General features: G+C 51.4%; 2 protein-coding genes across 2 annotated transcripts; both read right to left on the bottom strand.

Moving 5' to 3' along the window:
• Positions 1-716: 716 nt before the first annotated feature.
• Positions 717-10755, bottom strand: DRG2 (developmentally regulated GTP binding protein 2). Its single transcript, XM_048320678.1, has 13 exons — positions 10634-10755; positions 9210-9370; positions 8209-8298; positions 7071-7131; positions 6026-6116; positions 5575-5647; positions 5336-5426; positions 5061-5158; positions 4103-4179; positions 3494-3582; positions 2589-2647; positions 2114-2167; positions 717-2027 (listed from the first exon to the last, which is right to left on the bottom strand). Exons 1-13 carry the CDS (start codon positions 10695-10697, stop codon positions 1941-1943), a joined length of 1095 nt encoding a protein of 364 aa, XP_048176635.1. The 5' UTR covers positions 10698-10755; the 3' UTR covers positions 717-1940.
• Positions 10756-11425: 670 nt separating this feature from the next.
• GID4 (GID complex subunit 4 homolog) lies at positions 11426-19641 on the bottom strand. Its single transcript, XM_048320680.1, has 6 exons — positions 19329-19641; positions 18043-18102; positions 17155-17262; positions 16421-16522; positions 15293-15423; positions 11426-14102 (listed from the first exon to the last, which is right to left on the bottom strand). Exons 1-6 carry the CDS (start codon positions 19539-19541, stop codon positions 14039-14041), a joined length of 678 nt encoding a protein of 225 aa, XP_048176637.1. The 5' UTR covers positions 19542-19641; the 3' UTR covers positions 11426-14038.
• Between the last annotated feature and the right edge of the window lie 49 nt (positions 19642-19690).

The raw sequence follows: 19690 nt of genomic DNA, 5'->3' as shown, positions 1-19690 counted from the left end.
GATAAAATGCCCATTTTCCTAAATGAAGCTAATTAGGCAGAGGGGTTTTTAACAATGATATGCCAAAATCAATTTGAAACACACACTGAGGTAGCACCAGCTATTCAAGGACAGGTTTTAGCAGGTAACACTGTGCATTTCAGCCTCACACCAAGCACCCCCTGGCTCCCAGCATTACCTGGGCTGAGGATGAAGCCCTGTCAGCAGTTCTGGTTGCCCGGCTCCGTGCCAAGGCTTGGCAGGCTGCAGGATTTGGATGGAAAAGTCAGAAACTCAGGGACAAAACTAAACCAAAATTAGTCTTTGTGAGGGTAACTCTGCCTGCGCGACCTTCACGGGAAATGGGAAGGGTGAGTTAATGTGCTGGAACAGCATCCCACCCAGCTCACACCGGGAAGGGCCAGCTTTCCACTGCCAGATCAGGGATAATGTGGATAATTTGGAGCTTGTTCTCCACTTGCTGCCTCCGTGGTCAGGATTTCCTCTGAACTCCAGCTGTGAACAAAGCCAGGAACAGGGAAGGGAACTTACAGAGTTCAAAGTCACCTTCTTAGCTTGGGCACTGTGTATAGTATCTACTTATCTCCCATCACCAGTCTCTTGCAGCCACTTCACCTTCTATTGCCCCCTTAAATCTCCTGCCACAGCAGCCAGAGTTCCTCAGGTGGACAAAGGTAAAAAAGAGTTAGGAAACACACCAAGCCATCTACCCACCATTCACATGAAATAACAACTTTTTATTTTCTCAAATAAAATAATCCTTCCATTTCTGCTCTATCAGGTTGTGAGGGGTGGGGAGGAGCAGGGAGGAGGGGAGGAACCCTGCTCAGACAGGTGTCACACCTGTCCTCACAGTTCTGCATCCACATCAGACCGAACCCTTTTCCAATGAAAGAAAATAAAAGCTATTGGCAGCTCTTGATCCCAGAAGACAAGAGCTGTCCTCTATCAGGCACTCTGAATTGTTTAGCAATAGTATTCAATGGAAAAGCATGATTACAAAAATCCCAGATTTCTGATGAACAATATCCAGACAAGCAGTGTTTAACAGGGCTGGGGTAAAGCTCATGGCATGGCCTTGAGCTCCAAAGAGCTGTGACTGGAATTTAGGGGCATGGTTGATGAGAATCCCAGGTTGGGGGACTAAAGGGCAGGACAGCTCCTGCCCAAGAAAGGAGGAAGCTCCCAAGGCAGCCCCTCGATGAGCAATATGCCAGAAGTGAATCCTTACCCCAGACTACGGATCTTGGATCGTACCCCACTGCAGTCTGGCCAGGTTAATTAACAATTACCAGTTAAAATTCTCATCTCTCAGTACCAGTTGGACCAGGATGTCCTACAAACCCCACTGCAAGGCTAGGGAGAGGCACAGAGTGCCAGGTTTCAATGTTAATTGAGGTGGGACCACTAAAAATTGGGGTTGTCTCAGCTTCAGAGATGTGTCCAGCGAGCAGGGGAGTGAGAACTCTGATTCTGTTTCAGATCCATGCTTCAATTAAGTGAATGGATAAGCAGCAAAGCATAAGCAATGTTCTCTCAGCCCAAAGCAGAGGGACAGATTTGTTCACACAAAACCAATCACTTCCCACTGGGAATGCACATGGATCCATGTGCAAACCCTGGGAGGGGCAGGACACTGCTGGTTGTGGAACTGTGTCCTAGAAGAACTGGCTCCTTTTCAATTTTTAAGAAACATTACTTGGCCTGAAATGCTGTGAGATGGAAACCCATCTTCCCCATCCCCACCTGCAAGCACAGTAGCCTCATTTTCTGCCTTACTCCAAGAGAAGGAGCTTCACAGAAGCTTTCCTGGCTCTGGAACACATCTCCCTTTTTCTTTTTCTTTCTTTTTTTTTCTTTTTTTTTTTGGTGTATTTTGTTTTGTTTTTACGTGGTCAGTTCCAATTGCAGTGATTAAAGACAAGGCCAGGCACCAGCAGTTACTTCTTTACAATCTGAATGACATCTTCATGCTCCATCATATGGGTTAAGCCCACTCTTTGAGGGCTGTACTTTGTGCTTGTCCCCTTTGAAGCAAAAAATGGGGAGAAGGGTTAGAAGACCAGTCAGAGACACCTGAAGACAAGGATTCCAGCATCTGTCTAGCACTTACCCACACCAAGGCATATTTGAACTGGCTGGCTAATGATCTGTGAATCCGATGGCACTGCAAGACAGACAGACAGAAGTTGAAGTATTTCAATGACACCACTTTGCAAACAATTTTTTCAATACCCAGGAATTAAAAGAAACTCAAATCTATGCCAGAAATCACAATAAAGACTTTAGGAGCCAGTTAACAGCACTTGAAACAATACAGAACAGACACAGGAACCACCAGCCCACATAAAGCCCCATTCCATTGCTTCCATGTGCTTTTTCACTGGGCTGCATTAAATAATTATTGTTTAAACCTTTTATAGCAGCTGTGAAAGAAACCTGAGGCAGATAAAATCGGTAAAGGCAACAAAAGGAGAAGCCCAACTAAACACTGACATGTCCTGAGCTTTATGAAGCACAAATCACAGCAGGTCCAAGAGGAATTGCCTTCTGCACACAGGGAAATGTAAAAGATGCAGAAAAATTACCACATGTTCCACAGAGGCCCCTTTCCGTAGAATAATGGCATCTGTAAAGTCTGGTCTCTCTGTGGAGAAGCAGAAGGGGGGGGAAAAGCATTGGATTTCTATCAAGTGTGTTCTAAAATGCTGACACCATCTCACATCACCTTGTGCTTACTACTCCCAAATTCCTCCTTCCTGCTCCCAGACAGAACAGGGATCCAGTACCTGAAAGCACCGAATCAGCTCTCCACTACCCACAAGTGCAATTACCCACTCCACACAGTCAGCAGCTTCCTCACAACCCACCTGATCCAACTCCATCCCAAGCCTTTGACTTATGAGAAACAAAACCACCCAAGTCAAAACACACCTGCTCAAGGAAAACCAAAATCCCCAAGATTTCAGAGCTTAACAAGCTCAGAGAAAACTCCTTGATCTCCTCACATCCACCCAAGTTCAGCTGTTCACAACCAAACAGAGCAGGGTACAGATGTGCCTTCATCATTGGGAGAAGCTGCAAGTGGGTTATAAAGCAAAAAGAGGTTCAAAGGCACTTCCAAGGGCATGAGAATCACCAAATTTCTTGCAGCAGGAACAGGAAACTTCTTCTGGGTTGTGATGGGCTGAACAGTTCATCACAGTGTGCATAACAAGGAAAAAAGCTGTGAACTCACACACTTTACTCCCTTATATCATGCAAAGGCTTATGAAAATTCAGCTCTTGTAAAATACAACAGGAAGGCCATAGTGGGATCCACACATGGTGGGATCAGGCAGAGCAGGATGCATTTCCCAAGAGCTGAAAGATGATTTGGGAGGGTGTAATTCCAGCATTTCCAAGGCACCAGCCCTGCTGACAGCCTGTCTGCCTTCCATGGGCAGCAGCATTTGTGCCTTTCAAACCTTCTGCTCAGCTCGTGGTCACTTACGTCCCCGTTTCTTGGTGTAGATGCAGGTGAGTGCCAGGTACTCCCAGAGCTTTTCCAGCAAGTAGTCCAGGTTCAGCTTCATGCCACAGCTGCAAAACACCAGGAACAACTGTTTACTGCTGTTGTGATTTAGGGATCCAGAAGAACAAGGTAAGATGTCTTTCTTAAAGTGATGGAGAAAGAAATGAGGGGAAAGTCTTTAATAAGGCAAGGAAAGAAAAAACACAAGGTGAAACGACCTTAAACTGAAGGAGGGCAGGGTTAGATTAGGTATTAGGAAGAAGTTCCTTACTATAAGGGTGAAGAAGCACTGGAACAGGTTGCACAGAGAGTCTCTGGCTGCTCCATCCCTGGAATTGTTCAAGGCCAGGTTGGATGGGGCCTGGAGCAACCTGATCTAGTGGAACGTGTCCCTGCATGGAGAAGCCAAGCTGCCTGCCTCTCCAGGGGAAGGAAATCTGGGAAAAGCTGCACAGCAGCTCTGCTTCCCACCCCACCAGCCCTGGGAGAAGTCCCTTCCTGGGAGAAGCTGGAGAAAGGTCTCAGAAAGCGGTGAAATGAACCCCACACCAGGCAGAGCAGCAGAAAAGGCAACGTGACAGCTCCTACCTGATAACAACACTGTGGGGCCTCCGAGCAAGACGATCCACCTCCTCCATGGATATCTGGTCAATCTTGTTATAAACCTAAATCAAAGGGAAAACAACACAGCCCTTAGAAAGGCAATTCAGCAAGATGTGGAAATAACAAGGCAGCTCCAGCACCTGAAACAGAAACACAGATCCTGTCAGAGGATAAGCCAAGACTCTCAGTAAAACAAACTATTAAAATTCAGAAGCCTGAATATAAATTTTGGCCTTTTGAAATTCTCCCTTTGGGATGACTTGGAACATGTTCTCCAGTGTCTTTGATTTCAAACAGATTTCAAAACAGACCCAGTGGCTACAAACAGAGCCCTAAAGGGACCTCTGGCACACAAGGCACCAGACATGAAAAGCCAAGCATGGAGCTGGCAGCAGAGGAATCGGAGGCTCTGCATGTGGGAGCAAACCCCCGGCACCAGGATTGGAAGCTCTTCTGCTCCAGGGCAGCAACAGCCACAAGAGGGCCCAGGGAACACACACAGCACGGCTGCACATCCAAAGCCTATAAAAAACTCCCTGTTGAGCCGTTTTCCACCTCTTAAACCCCAAATCGTTACTGTTTTAGGAGCCAGGAACAAGGGCATGGAGTAATAGGACAAGGGGGAATGTCTTTAAATTGAAAGGGCAGGGTTAGATGGGATACTGGGAAAAAATTCTTCCCTGTGAGGGTGGGAAGGCCCTGGCACAGGTGCCCAGAGAAGCTGTGGCTGCCCCTTTCCTGGAAGTGCTCAAGGCCAGGTTGGATGGGGCTTGGAGCACCCTGGTCTTGTGGGAGGTGTCCTTGCCCACGGCAGAGGGGGGGAATGAGATAAGCTTTAAGGTCCCTTCCCACCATTCCATGGTTCTGTGAAGTTCCAACTTTTCCTTTGGCACAGAAAAGAGATGCTGGATGTGACAGAAGCCAGGCTGCCCAGGATACTCACATAGAGGCACGGCATGTAGACCCTGTTTCCTACAATCACATCAATGAACTCATCGGGGGAACAATCCTCTCTGAACAGGACCTCGGCGTTGAAGATTTCTGAGGTGGACACTGTCAAGGCCCAAATCCAATCACACCACAGGGGCTGAGCTCCCTTGTGACAGCCTGCTGCCAACCAGCAAGGACCAAAGTGACACCAAGGCTGTCCCACAGCAGGAACCACTTGAACCATGAGCTGCTGATGGCTTCAGGGTCTCCTGTTTTAGGAAAGGATACTGTATTCGTGGAGGATGAGCTGAACCAGCTTCTCAGAGCACTGAGTCAATGTGACAGTGGAGTTGAAGGAGATGCCTCCACCCTTCTTGGGCTGCAGGAGGCAAAAAAGCAGCGTAAGAATATTCTGCAAATTCACAGCCTGCTCAGCCTGTCCAACACAAGGGGCAGCACAGAGTGAGCTCAGCTTTGAGCGGGCAGGCAGATACAAGCTGTGCCTGCAGGAGCTCAGGAAGCCTCACCTTGAAGTAGATATTGGGCTTGCTTTTGTTCAGACGGATTCCTACAGATTCCAGTTCTTTCTCCAGCAAGGCCCTGCAGGGACACTGCACATTAGCACCCATGAGGCTGAACGTGGCCCAGACCTTTCTTTTGCAACTCTTGTGTTGATACAGCCTTGTCACAAGCTTTCATTACAACCTAAAACCCACCTAATGCAGGTCAGAGTCTGCGCTGGAAATCCAGGTTGACATTCCTGTCTCTGACAGCCATCCTGTAGGAATGACCCTTCAGCTGAGCACCCACACCAGTCAGTAGGATGCTTCTCATGGAGTCCAACCTCCATCTCCCACTCAACAGTTTAATTCCTCATTCCCCAGGTGCTCTCCACAATTCCTCAGAGAGCTGGCATGTTTTCTGGGCATGTGGGAAGCCCTGAGCCCAGCCCACCTCCCACGCCCAGCACACACTCACCTCTGCACTTCGCCCTTGGTGGCATCCAGCATCATGATAACAACGTCTGCTGTCCTGGCCACAGCGATCACCTGCCGGCCTCTGCCCTTCCCTGGGGAGACAGGAGGTGGATGCACATCAGCAAGAGGAACCAGCTGAGTTCTGTCACAGATGAGGACTCCTGCCCTGTGCAGCAGCTTGAAAGCAAGGAGAAAGATCCTGCAGCACTGTTCTGGCTGCTGTCAGCTGCTGAGAGCCCTGGCAGCAGCTCCAGGCAGCACAGAGAGCTCACCAGAGAGATCAGTGCCAGAAGGTGCCTTAGGAAACACAGGCACTGTTCTGGTGACCCAAGGGAATGGCTGGAGCTGTGCCAGGGAGGGTTAAGTTGGATATTAGGAAAAAGTTCTTCCCCCAGAGGGTGGTCAGGCACTGACCAGGCCCCCCAGGGAATGGTCACAGCCCCAAGGCTGCCAGAGCTCCAGGAGTGTTTGGAGAACACCAGGCACAGGGTGGGATTGTTGGGGTGTCTGTGCAGGGCCAGGGTTGGACTGGATGATCCCTGTGGGTCCCTTCCCAGATGTTCCATGACTCTCTGACTTCCTAAGCTATCTTCAGACACAAGCAGCCAGTGAGGAAAATGACAACACAGAGAGACAAAGCCAACGTCTCTTCCCAGAACCAGGAGTCATGGGAGGACTGGCAGGAGCTCAGGGAATTACTCAAACATGGTTAGTGTTTAGCTGTAATTCCCCCTCCGCCTCTCCAGCATCTTTCTATAGATTTCCTCAGCACCAGAAAACAGATGAGCCACTTAACACTCAGGCAAGGAGGTGAGAAGTGACTGGCTTGCTTTGGCTCCCACCTCCAGAAAACCATCTTTCTGCTACATATAGACCCTTATGTGGGCTCAGGGATAGGAATCGTGCCTCACGTAAGATCAAGGACTCAAAAATTTGGAAAGACAATGTAAGAACTCTTGGCCCAGGAAACCTGTAAATATCTGAGACACCCAGGGATGCTACTGAGGGCAAATCCCTCCTGTACATGAACACAGACATGAGCCAACCTTGAGCTGCTCCTTCGATGATTCCAGGCAGATCCAGCAGCTGAATATTGGCTCCTTTGTACTGAAAAGGAAATGGAAGGATGGAAAGTTGAAAGCTTTTTGCAGGGCACCTGAGCTGCCTCAAAAGCTCCAAGCATATGCTGGGGGTCCAAATCCTGTGGAGAGTGGAACTGGGTGGAACTGGCAGGGCGGGGGAATTCTGCACAAAGCTCATGGCTCTGTCCTGAGGCAAATTCCAGAGCTAAGGGCTGTGTTCAGCAGCACATACAGCTGTACATTAGATCCTGACCCCCCTAAAGCATCCCATGACTGCAGCTGGACAAAGCACCAGGAAAACAGCACAGCAGTCACATATTCCCAAGTTGAGGAAATGGAAAGGAAAAACAACCCTTCGTTTCTTGGTCTAATGAGAAAACTCAGTAATGAACAAGTGCCACATCTCTTACTGTGATAGATCAAACTATTCAGCTGTGCTGCAGGTCCTAAAGTGCCAGGAAAAAAAATAGGAGACTCTTCATTCCTAGGATTTGCAAGGCATTGGCTCTCCAGCTGTTGTTGCAGCTCACAGCTGTGCTTGAGTATGTTACATTGAAGTCCTTTTCTCATCAATACAGTTATTTTCATTATTTAACTCCCCTTTCCATCCTGACCCAGATTTCCTCATTATTCTCGGACACTTTTCAGTTTGATGCCCTTTATCATTTGCTTTACTGATGGCTGCTGAGGCCACCACTAATAAAACCCCTCAAGGACAGGAGTAGCTGCATTTTGTTTTGAAAGTGATCACAGCACAGATTGCCTCTGTAAAGCTTCATTAAAAACAAATCTGTCAAGGTTTGCAGCCAGCTGGTCCCTGGCACTGACAATGGTTCTACAAAATCCAGTTGAGAATTGTTGTATTGCTCTGGTCAGTCCAAGAGCAGCACAAAAATCCTGACCAGGAAGCCAATCCTGAACTGTTATGGAGCTCAGGGAAGGGCTACATCAGCACTCAAAAGTTTAAACCAAAATTCAGCTTTGGAGATGTTTGGATGTCTTTGCTCCTTAGTGGCAGCACAAGTGTGGCTGGTGCAAACACACATTTACACAGCTGGGTGTCCCACCACTTCCATGCCAAAGGGAGGAGAATCCTACGTACTTCTATGACTCCTGGGATACAGGTCAGCGTGGTGAACTCGTACGACGCGGCTTCGCTGGCGGTCGAGGTCATTAAACTCAAAAACGTGGACTGAAATGCAAGAGATCAGCATCACTGGCCAGGAAAATGAAAAGACTCAGCAAAACGAGCAACACCAAAGTGCTCCTCAGGCTGTGGAAGTCGTGTTGTGGCTGTTCCAGGCACAGGGACTGAGGTGGTGACACTGTCACGGAACAGAGGTAAATCCTGCATGCCCCCCTTTCCTCAGCAGTGCTGTGGCTGGGCAAGAACAAGTTTCAGGCAAGAACAAGTTTCACAGGGCAGAGCACACAAAATGAAGGAGTGTTTCCTCATCTCCAACTTTCACCTAGATCATAGAATCATGGAATGGTTTGGGTTGGAAGGCACCTTAAAGCCCATTTCATTCCACCTCCTGCCATGTGCAGGGACACCTTCCACTGTCCCAGGTTGCTCCAAGCTTTGTCCATCCTGGCCTTGGACACTTCCAGGGATGAGGCAGCCACAGCTTCTCTGGGCAGCCTGTGCCAGGGCCTCCCCATCCTCACAGGGAAGAATTTCTTCCACATATCTCACCTAAATTTCCCCTCCTTCAGTGTGAACCCATTCCCCCTTTTCCTGCCACTACAGTCCCTGACAAAGAATCCCTTTCCAGCTCCATCGTGGCCTCTTCAGATACTGGAAGGTGCTGTGAGGTCTCCACACAACCTTCTCTCCTCCGGCCCCAAATCTCCCAGCCTGTCTCCACAGGGGAGGTGCTCCAGTCCTTTCTTCAACCTCGTGGCCTCTTGCTCCAACAGTTCCATGTCCTTCTTATGCTGGAGACACCAGAACTGTGCACAGTACTCCAGGTGGGGTCTCACAAGGTGAGCTTTAAGGTGCCTCCCAACCCAAGCCATTGCACAGTTCTGTAATCCCAAATCTGCTCTGCAGCCATTGTGAACCACAGCCTGGAAGCACAGGGAACACAGACACTCACTGACCTTCCCCACGGAAGGAAATCCAATCAGTGCCACCCGGGCATCTCCTGATTTCATCACATCGAAGCCCTCGCCCTTTGCAGCCGGGGATTTGGAGGGTTCCAGCAGCTGAGCTCTGTATTTTGCAAGCTTTGCCTTCAGCAGGCCCAGGTGGTACTCGGTGGCTGCAATGACACAAACCCAACAGCTGGTTGGCAGAAAGTTGCTGGTAATTCACTTCTGGAAACGAGAACCTTCCTAAAAGGAAACACTTATGGATCCTGGTCAGCATCTTAACCACCGCCAGGCACAGAGCTGCCCCCAGCTGCTCCATCACCTGGGCATTGAGAGCAAACCTTCCAGGGGCCTGCACAAAGTCAGAGTTGAGGAAAACAGCCAAAAAATTCCCAAGTTAAAAGAGCAAGGCAGAGGGAGAGTAGGTGAAGGAATGAAGGTCTGAAGGGAGCCAGTTCAGGAGAGAGAGATCACAGAGGGAGCAGCCCCTCCTCACACCCGGTCACATTCAGCACCCCAAAACCAGCAGCTTATTTTCCCCTGCTCCTTTCAACTTTTAAAGACATGTTTAACTCAGAGCTCACTTGTGTGGAAGTACTTTACTGCCTTATTCTTAGCAAAACACTTGAATCTACACCTGAACCAGAAAAAAAGGAAGGTAGGTGTCTCACTTTGTAACAGGTAAGGGCATGAAACCAGGACCTTACAGGTTTTACTAATGTTTATTTCTGTTATTTACCACAGCCTACAGCCCGCAGCAGCAGCTCTGGCAGAGCCCCTGGGGAGCCCCCGGACCACTCAAACACCACCTCAAGGACCCCCCCACAGGTCCCTGAGCCCCCTGTGCCAGCCCCTCCCAGCTCCGGGGGAAGCAGGGCCTGCAGCACAGGGCAGGAAAGAGGGCAGCCCCCGCCCTCCCCAGGGCCCCTCACACACACGCCCACCCCAGACCCAGAGCTCACCTTGCTCCCCGACCTGCCCCAGCACCCCCGATCCAGCCCCCTGTGTCCCCAAACACCCCACAGCTTCACAAACCACCTCCATCCTGCCTCCCCCATAGCCCTGACCGGCACGTCTTTCCATGGACCCCCTCCCAGACCCCCACAACCCCGAGCCCCCCACAGTCCCCAGATCCTCTCCCAGCCCCCCATAACTCGCAGCCCACCTGACCCCCAGACTCCCCAGAGTTCCCCATCACCACTTCCCCCGGACACCCTCCCAGCCCCCCACAATCCACAGTCCAGCCATAACCCCCAGTCCCCTCTTCCCTCGGACCCCTCCCAGCTCTCCCATAACTCACAGACCATCTGTGCCCCCCCCAGCCTCTCACACCCCCAGCCCCCCCTTAACCCCCAGCCCACCTGCCCGCCCTCTTCCAGGACCCTGCCAGCCCGTTGGCCCCGGGTCCCTCAGCCCCCGGCCGCCCTCCGCACCTTTGTTCTTCTGCGTGCGGGCGATCTCCTTCTCGATCTCCGAGATCTTCTCCAGGATGCCCATGGCGGGCCCCGCTCAGCGCCCGCCGGAAGCGCCGCCGGCCCGGCCGTCCGTCCCCGTCACACGTCCGGGCCGCGCCGCACTGCGCGCTCCGGCCGCGCCCCGAGCCCCGCGCCCCGGGTTCCGCCCGCCGCCACGGCGGGGGCAGCGGGAGGGTCCCCAGGGAGGTGACCCCGGGTGGGTGCGAGAGCTGCGGGGCCGGGAGGCTACGGAGGGGGATGCTCAAAGGGAAAGGTCTCAGAAAGCGGGGGAGGTGTTAAGGGAAGCCCCCCACCGGGACTGCCTCCTCCTGCTCCTCTAATTAAGGCTGGATCCTGAAAGGACCGCAGAGCCGGGTGGGGGTCGGGCTCTTCTGCGACATGACAAGAGGAAACAGTCCCAGGGAGGCCAGGGGAGGTTCAGGTTGGGTATCAGGAGGAATTTCTTCCCGGAAAGGGTGATTAGATATTGGAACAGGCTGTCCAGGGAGGTTGGGGGAGTCCCCATCCCTGGAGGTGTTCAGGGAAAGACTGGATGTGGCACTCAGTGCCACCAAGTGAAAAGGTGGGGATCGGTCACAGGTGGGACGCGATGATCTCAGCGGTCTTTTCCAACTTTAATGATTCCGAGAGTCTGTGAATTAAGGCCATCAGAAGCTGATGGGATTCCTGGAGAAGCCCTCAAGGAAGGAGACGAAGCACAGCAATCCCCTGGAACCGGGAAGTGGACAAACACACACGGACACAGACCCCTTCAATACAGTTCATGTTTAATTTGGACGTTGATTGCTCCACAAAACACCTCCTCGGCCCCCACTCCATCTGCTCCCACACGGACACCCTCTGCTCCCACAGGGACACCCTGCTGCAGCCAGCGCGGTTCAAGAGACACCACAACACCTCCCAAGTCCAAACACCCCATTTATCACCTCTGCCCCCCAAATCCTCCCCTGGGCCATTCTCTCTCACCACACCACGACGTACAGAACACATCTCCCCTCAACCCAAGTCAAAGAAAAGGAAAAACCAAAGCAAAGGCTTTTGAGGAGGGAAAATCCACACAACAACAGCCCCTGCAAAACCCTTGGCTCCACGATCTGCTCTCCACTACCTGCTCTGCACCTGCCACACATCACATCCAGACAGCTCTGGATCTAAGCTGAAATTCCCTTCAGAATGGTGGGAAGAAGACAGGCAGAGCAGGATACTCTTTCCACACCCCTCTCACAACGTATCAAGTCTTAAAAAAAAAAACTTCATCGGTTTGGGGATAGTTACATGTGTTAAATACCCCCAGGACCATCCTAACTCAGCTTCTGCCAACGAACAGGGTTAATTCAACTAAACCATGTCAGAAATGCAAGTGTCCCACTGGCACTGACAGCCCTGGGGAGCACAGGAACACCGGTGTGACCACCAGTATTGCACAGACAGCTCCGGAGGGCTGGGAAGAGCCGTTGGAGCTGGGTCCCTGCGCTCACACAGCACCTGGGAAGGAGGTTTCACCCCCCCACACTTGGTCACAGTGGAGCAGCACCACTGGTTTTCACCTCTAAAACCAGGACATCTCCAAGCACCATCCGTGAGGAAACCCCTCTCCTCAAAAGGGGCTGAGTGTCTCCAAGAGGAGCAAAATAAAACGGGAACACACTTCCCAACTGCTCTGCTTGCAGCCCCAAATCACCTCTGTGCTGTCCCCACACATCCTCCAGCAACAGCCAAGGCACCAGCACACACTCCCTGGGAAAGGCCAGGTCTCTCCCTTCTCCCCCAGGCATCTCTCTCCATGTGTGCCGGGGAGAAGGATTGATCCACGGAGAACAGCACGCGCCAGGCGGGCGAATTCCGCATCATCTCCTGAGACCGGCCCGGCCGCTCCTCCAAGTGCTCAAGATCCCAATTTGGAGTAGAGGAAAGGGGCTCTCCAAGCCCTGAATCCTTCCTCCTTAAGGCTTAAACAAGCAATAACTGCTGCCAAAAAGGAAGTTAGTTGAAAAGAAGCAAAACCCAAAGCACCTCACGCCGGCACACGGAGGCTTCAATCCCCTCTCCTAGGTGGAAAATCCATCCTCAGCACCACCCATGCCACGCATCTGCTTGGAGGAAGATGGGCTTTAAAACAGCCAGAAAAAGGCAAACTAAACTCTCACAAAGCCCCACAGGTGGGGCTGACAAGGTAAAAACACAACTGAGGCCAAGTTTTAAAGTGTCTTTTAAAAAACCACCCCACACGCATACACACACACACACACACTTTGGCACAGGAGCCTTAAGTTATGTCACTTGGAACATTCAGAGTCAGAGGGAGCTACTGGGAAGGGGTATTTTTTAGCTTTTTTCTTGTTTTTCCTTGTAAAATGGTTTCAAGCAGTGGTGGTGAAGCATGAAGGGGGAGCACAAACACTGAGCAGTCCCAGGGCGACGCTGCTCAGCGCTTGCGCTCCTGTTACTTTCCCAAAGCTTAGCTGGATACATACACGGATATAAAAACACAGACATTCCTGGTTTTCAATGTGAAAACGGTAAAATGGAATCGAGTACTTGTGCATTTGCCATAGGGTCCTTTGGAAAAGGAACCATAAAAATAGGTACTTTTTTTTTTAATAAAAGTCTTTTTTTTTTGGTCTTTTTTTTTTTTTTGACTTTTTTTTTTTACCCTTAACTTAAGTAAAGAGCAAATATACACCTACAAGCAGAGTTCAGATCCACTTTACTGAGAGCCTGGAAGTCCGTACACCAAATTAATTCCCAATGGCATATCCAGACACAGGAACAGCTCCCAGCTCCAAAGGGCTGGCGTTCCTGAAAGATCCGCAGCTCCAGCTAACCTCGTTAGCCAGCAAAGCCTCATTCCAGCCTTACCTCAGCCAACACTCCCCAACAGACTCCACAGCTGAGCCTCACACCCAGGACCTGGCTCTGGGAGCATCAGAGCTGGAAATCTGGGAAGGAAACCTGAATCCTGGTGATTTCAACCCACATCAGGATATAACAAGGAAAAGACAAGCCCTGAGCTTACATTTCCTTATTACTCAGAGGCCAGCACTGATTCCAGCTACTGAGAAACAGCTTCCAGAGGAGAGCCGGGAGGAACTTCAGTGACAGAGAAACGAGCTGTGCAACAAGAAAGTGCATTAAAGTAGCTTAAAACCAGAGTAAAGATCAAATAGCCACTCGACAGGAGGGAGAATCAAGCTCCAGCAGCTCCTCGGGCTGGCTGAATTAACATCCAGGCTCTCTCTCTCTCGAGTCCAAGGGGCAGGAGAGAAGCGTGCATTCCCGTGCTCCCACAGGGACACAATTCTCCTGGCAGGCCATGCTCTCCTGCCCGGTTTGCTTCTGGGCGGTATCAGATCTGGACAGCTGTCATCGGAATTCGTAGATAGGAGCACTGTGCTCGGGAACGTGCGTTAAATTCAATGACTGATACCTGGCAGAGAAGGAAGAGAGGGAGGAGAGGATTACATGGAGCTCCTGCTTGGCAGCCACCAAGCAGACACTGTGCTGGCTGCTCCTCTCTGCCCTTTACAGTCCCAGAGTGTTCAGGTATCCAACACCCACTTCCCACAGTGCCAAAATCCTGACAGGACTCAGCATTGCCCCTCATCGCACTACAACTTCCTGACAGGAGGGTGGAGCCACGTGGGGTGGGGGTCGGGCTCTTTCCACACACAACTTACGACAGGACAAGGGGTAACAGCCTCAAGTTGAGCCAGGACAGGTTCGGGTTGGATATGACGAAAAAATTCCTCAGTGAAAGAGTGGTTGAGCCCTGGAATAGCCTGCTCAGGGAAGTGGTGGAGTTGCCATCCCTCAAAGCGTTCAGAAAACAAGCAGACGTGACACTTAGGGTTTAGTGGGAAAGGTGGTATTCGGTCAAAGGTTGGACTTGATGATTTTGGAGGTTTTTTCCAACCTTAATGACCCTGTAATTCCCACTCCAGTGCCTCTGAGCCACCTGCAGAGAGGCAGTGTTCCAGGTGGGCTGACTGTGGTGGTTTTTTGGACTCTCTTTGAAGTTCAACAACTTTCAAGTTCAAACAGTGTTTGGTACAAGTGCAAATTACACCTGAGTCTTTCAAAGCTCAGCTTGAGGGGATGCGTCTGAAAGCCTCCCGGTTCCTTCCCTCCCCCTGAGACCTTCCAGCCATCCACCTGCTGCTCATGACAGTGGTTCATGGGAAAAGAGCTCTGCACAGCTACTTGTCTACAACAAAAACCCCACCAATTAGCTTTGACTGTTCTCTTGTCTTAACAGCAACACCCCAAGGACCTCAGAATACAAAGCACTGGCCTGATAAGATTTCTGCTTGAAGGGAGCAACGGCCAAGCTGTTACTCAGGAGAGAGAACTGAGCTCCCTCACAGCACTTCTCCGGACCGTGTATCATCTTCCCTCCCCCACCCTGCCAGCCCAAATTTCCTCCCCCTTTCCATAAGGGCAGCACTTTATACCACATCAATGGACTGCACCAGCCTGCTCAGGTCCACACCCCTCCATTCTGCCCCAAGGTCCAACCACCACCCTGAACCTCCTGCCTGGACACTCCTGAGGTTGTGGACATGCAGGAGAGGAGTCACAGCTTGGTTTAAGTCTCCAGGAGGCAGGAAGCTTCCTTACCATTCTGAACTCCTATGGTAGTAATAGCCCTCTATAGATGCTGCTGACTTCTGGAAGCAGATGTAATAGAAACCAGCAAAGGAAGCACCACTGATGTCCTTGATGGTGTGATCTGGGACTAGGAACTGCTCCTGCACGCAAAACACAGGCTGCATTTTAAAATGTTGGTCAAATACAGCCCCACTCCAAATTGCCCTCCCAAACCAAATACTGGCACCCACTAACACGAAGACATTCCTGGCTGAGCACTCCCTGCACTCTCAGCAGCCCAGCGCAGAGACCAGAGTGTCCCTTCACCACCTGCACTGCAGGCACCTCACAGGGAAGCAGGTAACTGAGAACAGAACCAGTTCTGAGAGTGCAGGAGATCAGTTTCAGTTCAACCCCTGCAAACCAGAAGCCCATTGCAAAACTGAAAGTCAGAGCCTGAGAAAGAAGAGAAGGCTCCAGGGAGTTCTTACTGCAGGTTTTCAACACTTATGGGAGTTTATGAGAAAGCTGGAGAGGGACCTTGCACAAGAGCATGGAGTGACAGGAAGAGGTGGAATGCCTACCCACTGCCAGAGGGTTAGATGGGATATTGGGTGGAAATTCTTCCCTGTGAGAGTGGTGAGACCCTGGAATAGATTGCCCAGAGAAGTTGTGACAGCCCCATCCCTGAAAGTGTCCCAGGCCAGGTTGGATGGGGCTAGGAGCAACCTGGGATAGTGAAAGTTGTCTCTGCTCACTGCAGGGGGTGGGACTGGATGAGTTTTAAGGTCCCTTCCAACCCCAACCAGTCTGTGGTGACTCTATGATGATACCAGCTGAAGAACAGAGGTGCAGACTGGCCAGTCTGCATCAAACACAGGGCCCACACAGGGACTGAAGACATCAATTCTCTCATCCTCCGGAGAATCACCAAGCCAGATTTTCCTGTTGTGTTTTTAGCCATGACTGCAGCCCTTAAGGACACAATTAGCTGGCTAGACACGAGTCACACTGGAACTTGCAAGTACAGTGGGTTCTGGGGTTGGCAGGGAGAGATCTTTCATCAAACCGTCATAGCTGGAAAAGTTCTCAGACACCTCAAGTCTCTATCAGTGCCTTGCATGCAGCTCATCAGAGAAGGAGACAGGCAGGGTTTACCTTCCATCTCATGAAGACATAGTCCCCATTTTTTAGATCTTCATAATCAAAGTCATCAGAGTTAAATGTTTTTGCATACTGGTAAAAAGCCTGGAACTTTCCCTGAAACAAAAAAAGAAAAGTGAAAAAAAAAAAGGATGCTTATTCCAGGAATAGAACTTCTAGTACCAGCTGCTATTTAGGACGCAAATCTACTGACACTCACAGCAATAGCCAGCCTGGCTGGAGAAGCTCCTGCACTTCCAGAGGAAGATATTTTGACAGAAATATAATAAACATCAGAGCTTGGCAAACAACAGCCAAACTCCCTCAAGGTGGGGAGGTGATGAGGTGGCTGCTGTGGCCCCAAAACACAGCAGCAGGTACACCCTGCCCTGAGCAGGAACACAGGTACCAACTGCCCTACTGTGCTAGTGGAATCCCTCTCCCCTTCTCCATTTTGCAATAAGGCTCCAAAAACAAGGAGTGTGCTCTCTTAGGGGGTCAAGAAATGGGGATTGCTCCTGCTCCCTTTCAACCCTGGGCCAACAAGTGGAAAACAAGACATCCTCTCCCTCATTACAGATCACAGCTTGATGAAGAGACTTCTATTTGCAAAGATCCCAGTAGGAGGAGAGAAACAGCCATAAAGGACAGGTCTCCGGGCCTTTCTGCCAGCTCTTGCATGGGCACACGCTGCACCCCTCCTCCAAACCAGCAGCTCAGACCCACCCTCTGCCCCCAGATTTATTTACCCAGTGTTTACGATCCACGTCTTCGTCAGCGTCCCACTTGCGCGTTAGGAACGGGTGCTTCTTACTGATTATCTCGCCTTCGAAGAACGTGGTGAGGGTTGGGTACTCCTGGCAGAGGACAGACAAAGGTGAAGTCACAATTGTCACCTACAGACACAAACCCAAGAGGAGACAAAGCTCCACACATTCAGCAAAAAGCATCTCCAAGGGAGAGTTCCGAGCAATCTGAGGCTGCTGCTTCTGTCCCTCATCCTGCCCCAGACCTCTCCAAGGCTGACTCTTCCACACCCGCAGCCTCCACGCTTTTATTCCAGCCTTTCTCTGCCTCTCTCCTCACTTCAGGAAGCCAGGAGCCATGTCAGAGCTGGGCTTTGGGGAAGGGTTTGGAATACAGGTCTGATAAGGAGCAGCTGAAGGGCTCAGTCTGGGGAAAAGAACCCTCACTCTCCAAACTCCCTGACAGGAGGGTGCAGCCAGGTGAGGGTCAGGTTCTGCTCCTAGGGAAAAAGAGACAGGACAAGAAGAAATGCCCTCAAATTGCACCAAGGGACGTTTACATTGGATATTAGGAACAATTTCACCACTAAAAGAGTGGTTAAACATTGGAACAGGTTGCCCAGGGAAGTGGTGGACCTGGCTGTGTCCTGGGTCAACAGTGGGACTCAGTGATCATAGAGGGCTTTTCCAACCTTAAACGATTCCATGAAGCTCCCAGCTGGATGATCACCTGTGACATTTACAGCCAGCAGATACCCTGTGATCAAATCTACAACATGCTCAATCCCTCCAGTTCCTATTTCTGGCAGCAGCTTCTCCCAACCCCCACCAGGAAAAAAAAGAAAGCCTTTACACAGCCCCTCTTTGTGTTGTTTTGCAGTTAACACTCACCTCTGTAAGGCCTTTAATCTTCAAGTATCCACAGAGATAGGAGTTTTCCATATCCACATGCTAGAAAAGAGTGCAAAGTCCAACCATAAAAATAGGCATGAAGGTGCATGCTTGATCCAAAGCAGTTTCTAACCCTTCCAAGGATAATTTCAGCTCCAGCTGGTACAGACTGTCCAGCTCACTGCCCAATATTCACACTGCCAGCCCTTCTCCATCCTGGGAACCACCTGGAAAGATCATTTACAGGTGCCCAGCTCACCTCTGGCAGCCTCCACATCCCAGGCCTGCTCCCAAGGCGGCACCCTCTGCCCAGAACTCTCCAGCAGGAAGCAAATCCCCTTTCCAGCTGGAAGGGATCTGACCCACAGCATTCTCCAAGTAAAAGCATCCCTGGAAGAATCACCTACACCCCCAGTATTTTGCAGGAGGCCTTTCTCCTCAATTTAAAGCTTTTATGCCACCTGTATTTTGAGTTATCAGGCTTCAACTCTCTGCTCCTGCTGTGCAGAAACTAGGCAAGGATTTGCCTGCTCCTTTAAAGCCAGGGATTTTCCAAGCTTTTCCCTGACATCTCCAGATCCGCTTTCAAAACACACAGTGAGTTATTCAGGGAAGTACAAAGCTCCACTGTGGGAAGATGGATCTTCTCCACCTGTGATCAAAGGACGGCAACGTTTCCCTGTGCTCAGCACAGGGAGAGCAGGCAGCCCCCTCTCCTCAGCTGACACACGCAAAACAGCCACGTTTTTGGCACAAAAGCAGCGTTTTTAAGCACAAAAGCAGCGCTTTTAGCACAGAAGCACAGCCAACCCCTGCGAGGTGGCAGCGTGCAGTGGAGCTGAGCAGCCATGGGATGTCCCCACCACAACAAATCCCATCAGGAACACGGAGAACGGACATAAAAATACCCTGCCGGGTTGGAATCATCACAGAATCACTGAGGTTGGAAAAGATCTATGAGATCATCCAGCCCATCCTGTGACTGATTCACCACATTGTCAACCAGACCACAGCACTGAGTGCCACGTCCAGCCTTTCCTTAAACACCTCCAGGGATGGTGACTCCACCACTTCCCTGGACAGCCCTTTCCAATGTTTAATGACCTTTTTCTGTGAAGAAATTCCTCGTAATATCGAGGGATACGGTGATGAGGGTGCTGTCGCAAGGGGCCGGCGGGGCGGGAACGGCCACCGCGGCCTGAGGCGAGCGGGTCCCCCGCTCGCCTCAGGCCGCGGCGGACGTTCCCGCCCCGCCAGGGCTCGGCTCGCCCCGCCGCCCCCCTCACCTGCATGACGACCTCCACCTCGTAGGCGTTGCCTTTGCTGCGCTGCTGCCCGCGGAACTTAGCCCCGCTGTACAGCAGCGAAGTGGCCACTCCGGGCTGCGCCGTGTTGATAGGGGGCGGCGGCACCAGGCTGCTGGCGGCCGCTCCGGTGGCAGGGGAGGAGGCTGAACCCCCCGCCCCTCCAGCGCGGCGCCTCTCGCTCCGAACCGGCATCTCGGGGGGGTCCCCGGGCGCCAGCGTGGCCGGGGCCGGGGCGCGGCCGGAGGACGCCGCCCGCTCCGCTCCCTCACGCCGAGGCCGCCGCTAGGTCGGGGCCTCCCGGCAGCGCCTCCGCGCGCTCCCATTGGCCCCCGCGCGCGCGC

Source organism: Corvus hawaiiensis, chromosome 16, assembly GCF_020740725.1.
Source record: "Corvus hawaiiensis isolate bCorHaw1 chromosome 16, bCorHaw1.pri.cur, whole genome shotgun sequence".
Lineage (NCBI taxonomy): Eukaryota > Metazoa > Chordata > Aves > Passeriformes > Corvidae > Corvus > Corvus hawaiiensis.
Note: the sequence above shows the minus strand (reverse complement) of the source record. Positions and strands in the feature narration are given on the sequence as shown.

What these genes read in the sequence shown, in the direction of transcription:
- DRG2 (XM_048320678.1), bottom strand. Translation starts at nt 10,697, where the DNA reads ATGGGCATCCTGGAGAAGATCTCGGAGATCGAGAAGGAGATCGCCCGC. An exon ending in CATCGAAGGAGCAGCTCAAG is followed by an intron (nt 6,117 to 7,070) that starts GTTGGCTCATGT and finishes CTGTCTCCCCAG; the next exon opens with GGAAGGGCAGAGGCCGGCAG. An exon ending in TCTACATGCCGTGCCTCTAT is followed by an intron (nt 4,180 to 5,060) that starts GTGAGTATCCTG and finishes CCTTTGATTTAG; the next exon opens with GTTTATAACAAGATTGACCA.
- GID4 (XM_048320680.1), bottom strand. Translation starts at nt 19,541, where the DNA reads ATGCCGGTTCGGAGCGAGAGGCGCCGCGCTGGAGGGGCGGGGGGTTCA. An exon ending in AGGTGGAGGTCGTCATGCAG is followed by an intron (nt 18,103 to 19,328) that starts GTGAGGGGGGCG and finishes ACTCTTTTCTAG; the next exon opens with CATGTGGATATGGAAAACTC. An exon ending in ATGTCTTCATGAGATGGAAG is followed by an intron (nt 15,424 to 16,420) that starts GTAAACCCTGCC and finishes TTTTGCGTGCAG; the next exon opens with GAGCAGTTCCTAGTCCCAGA.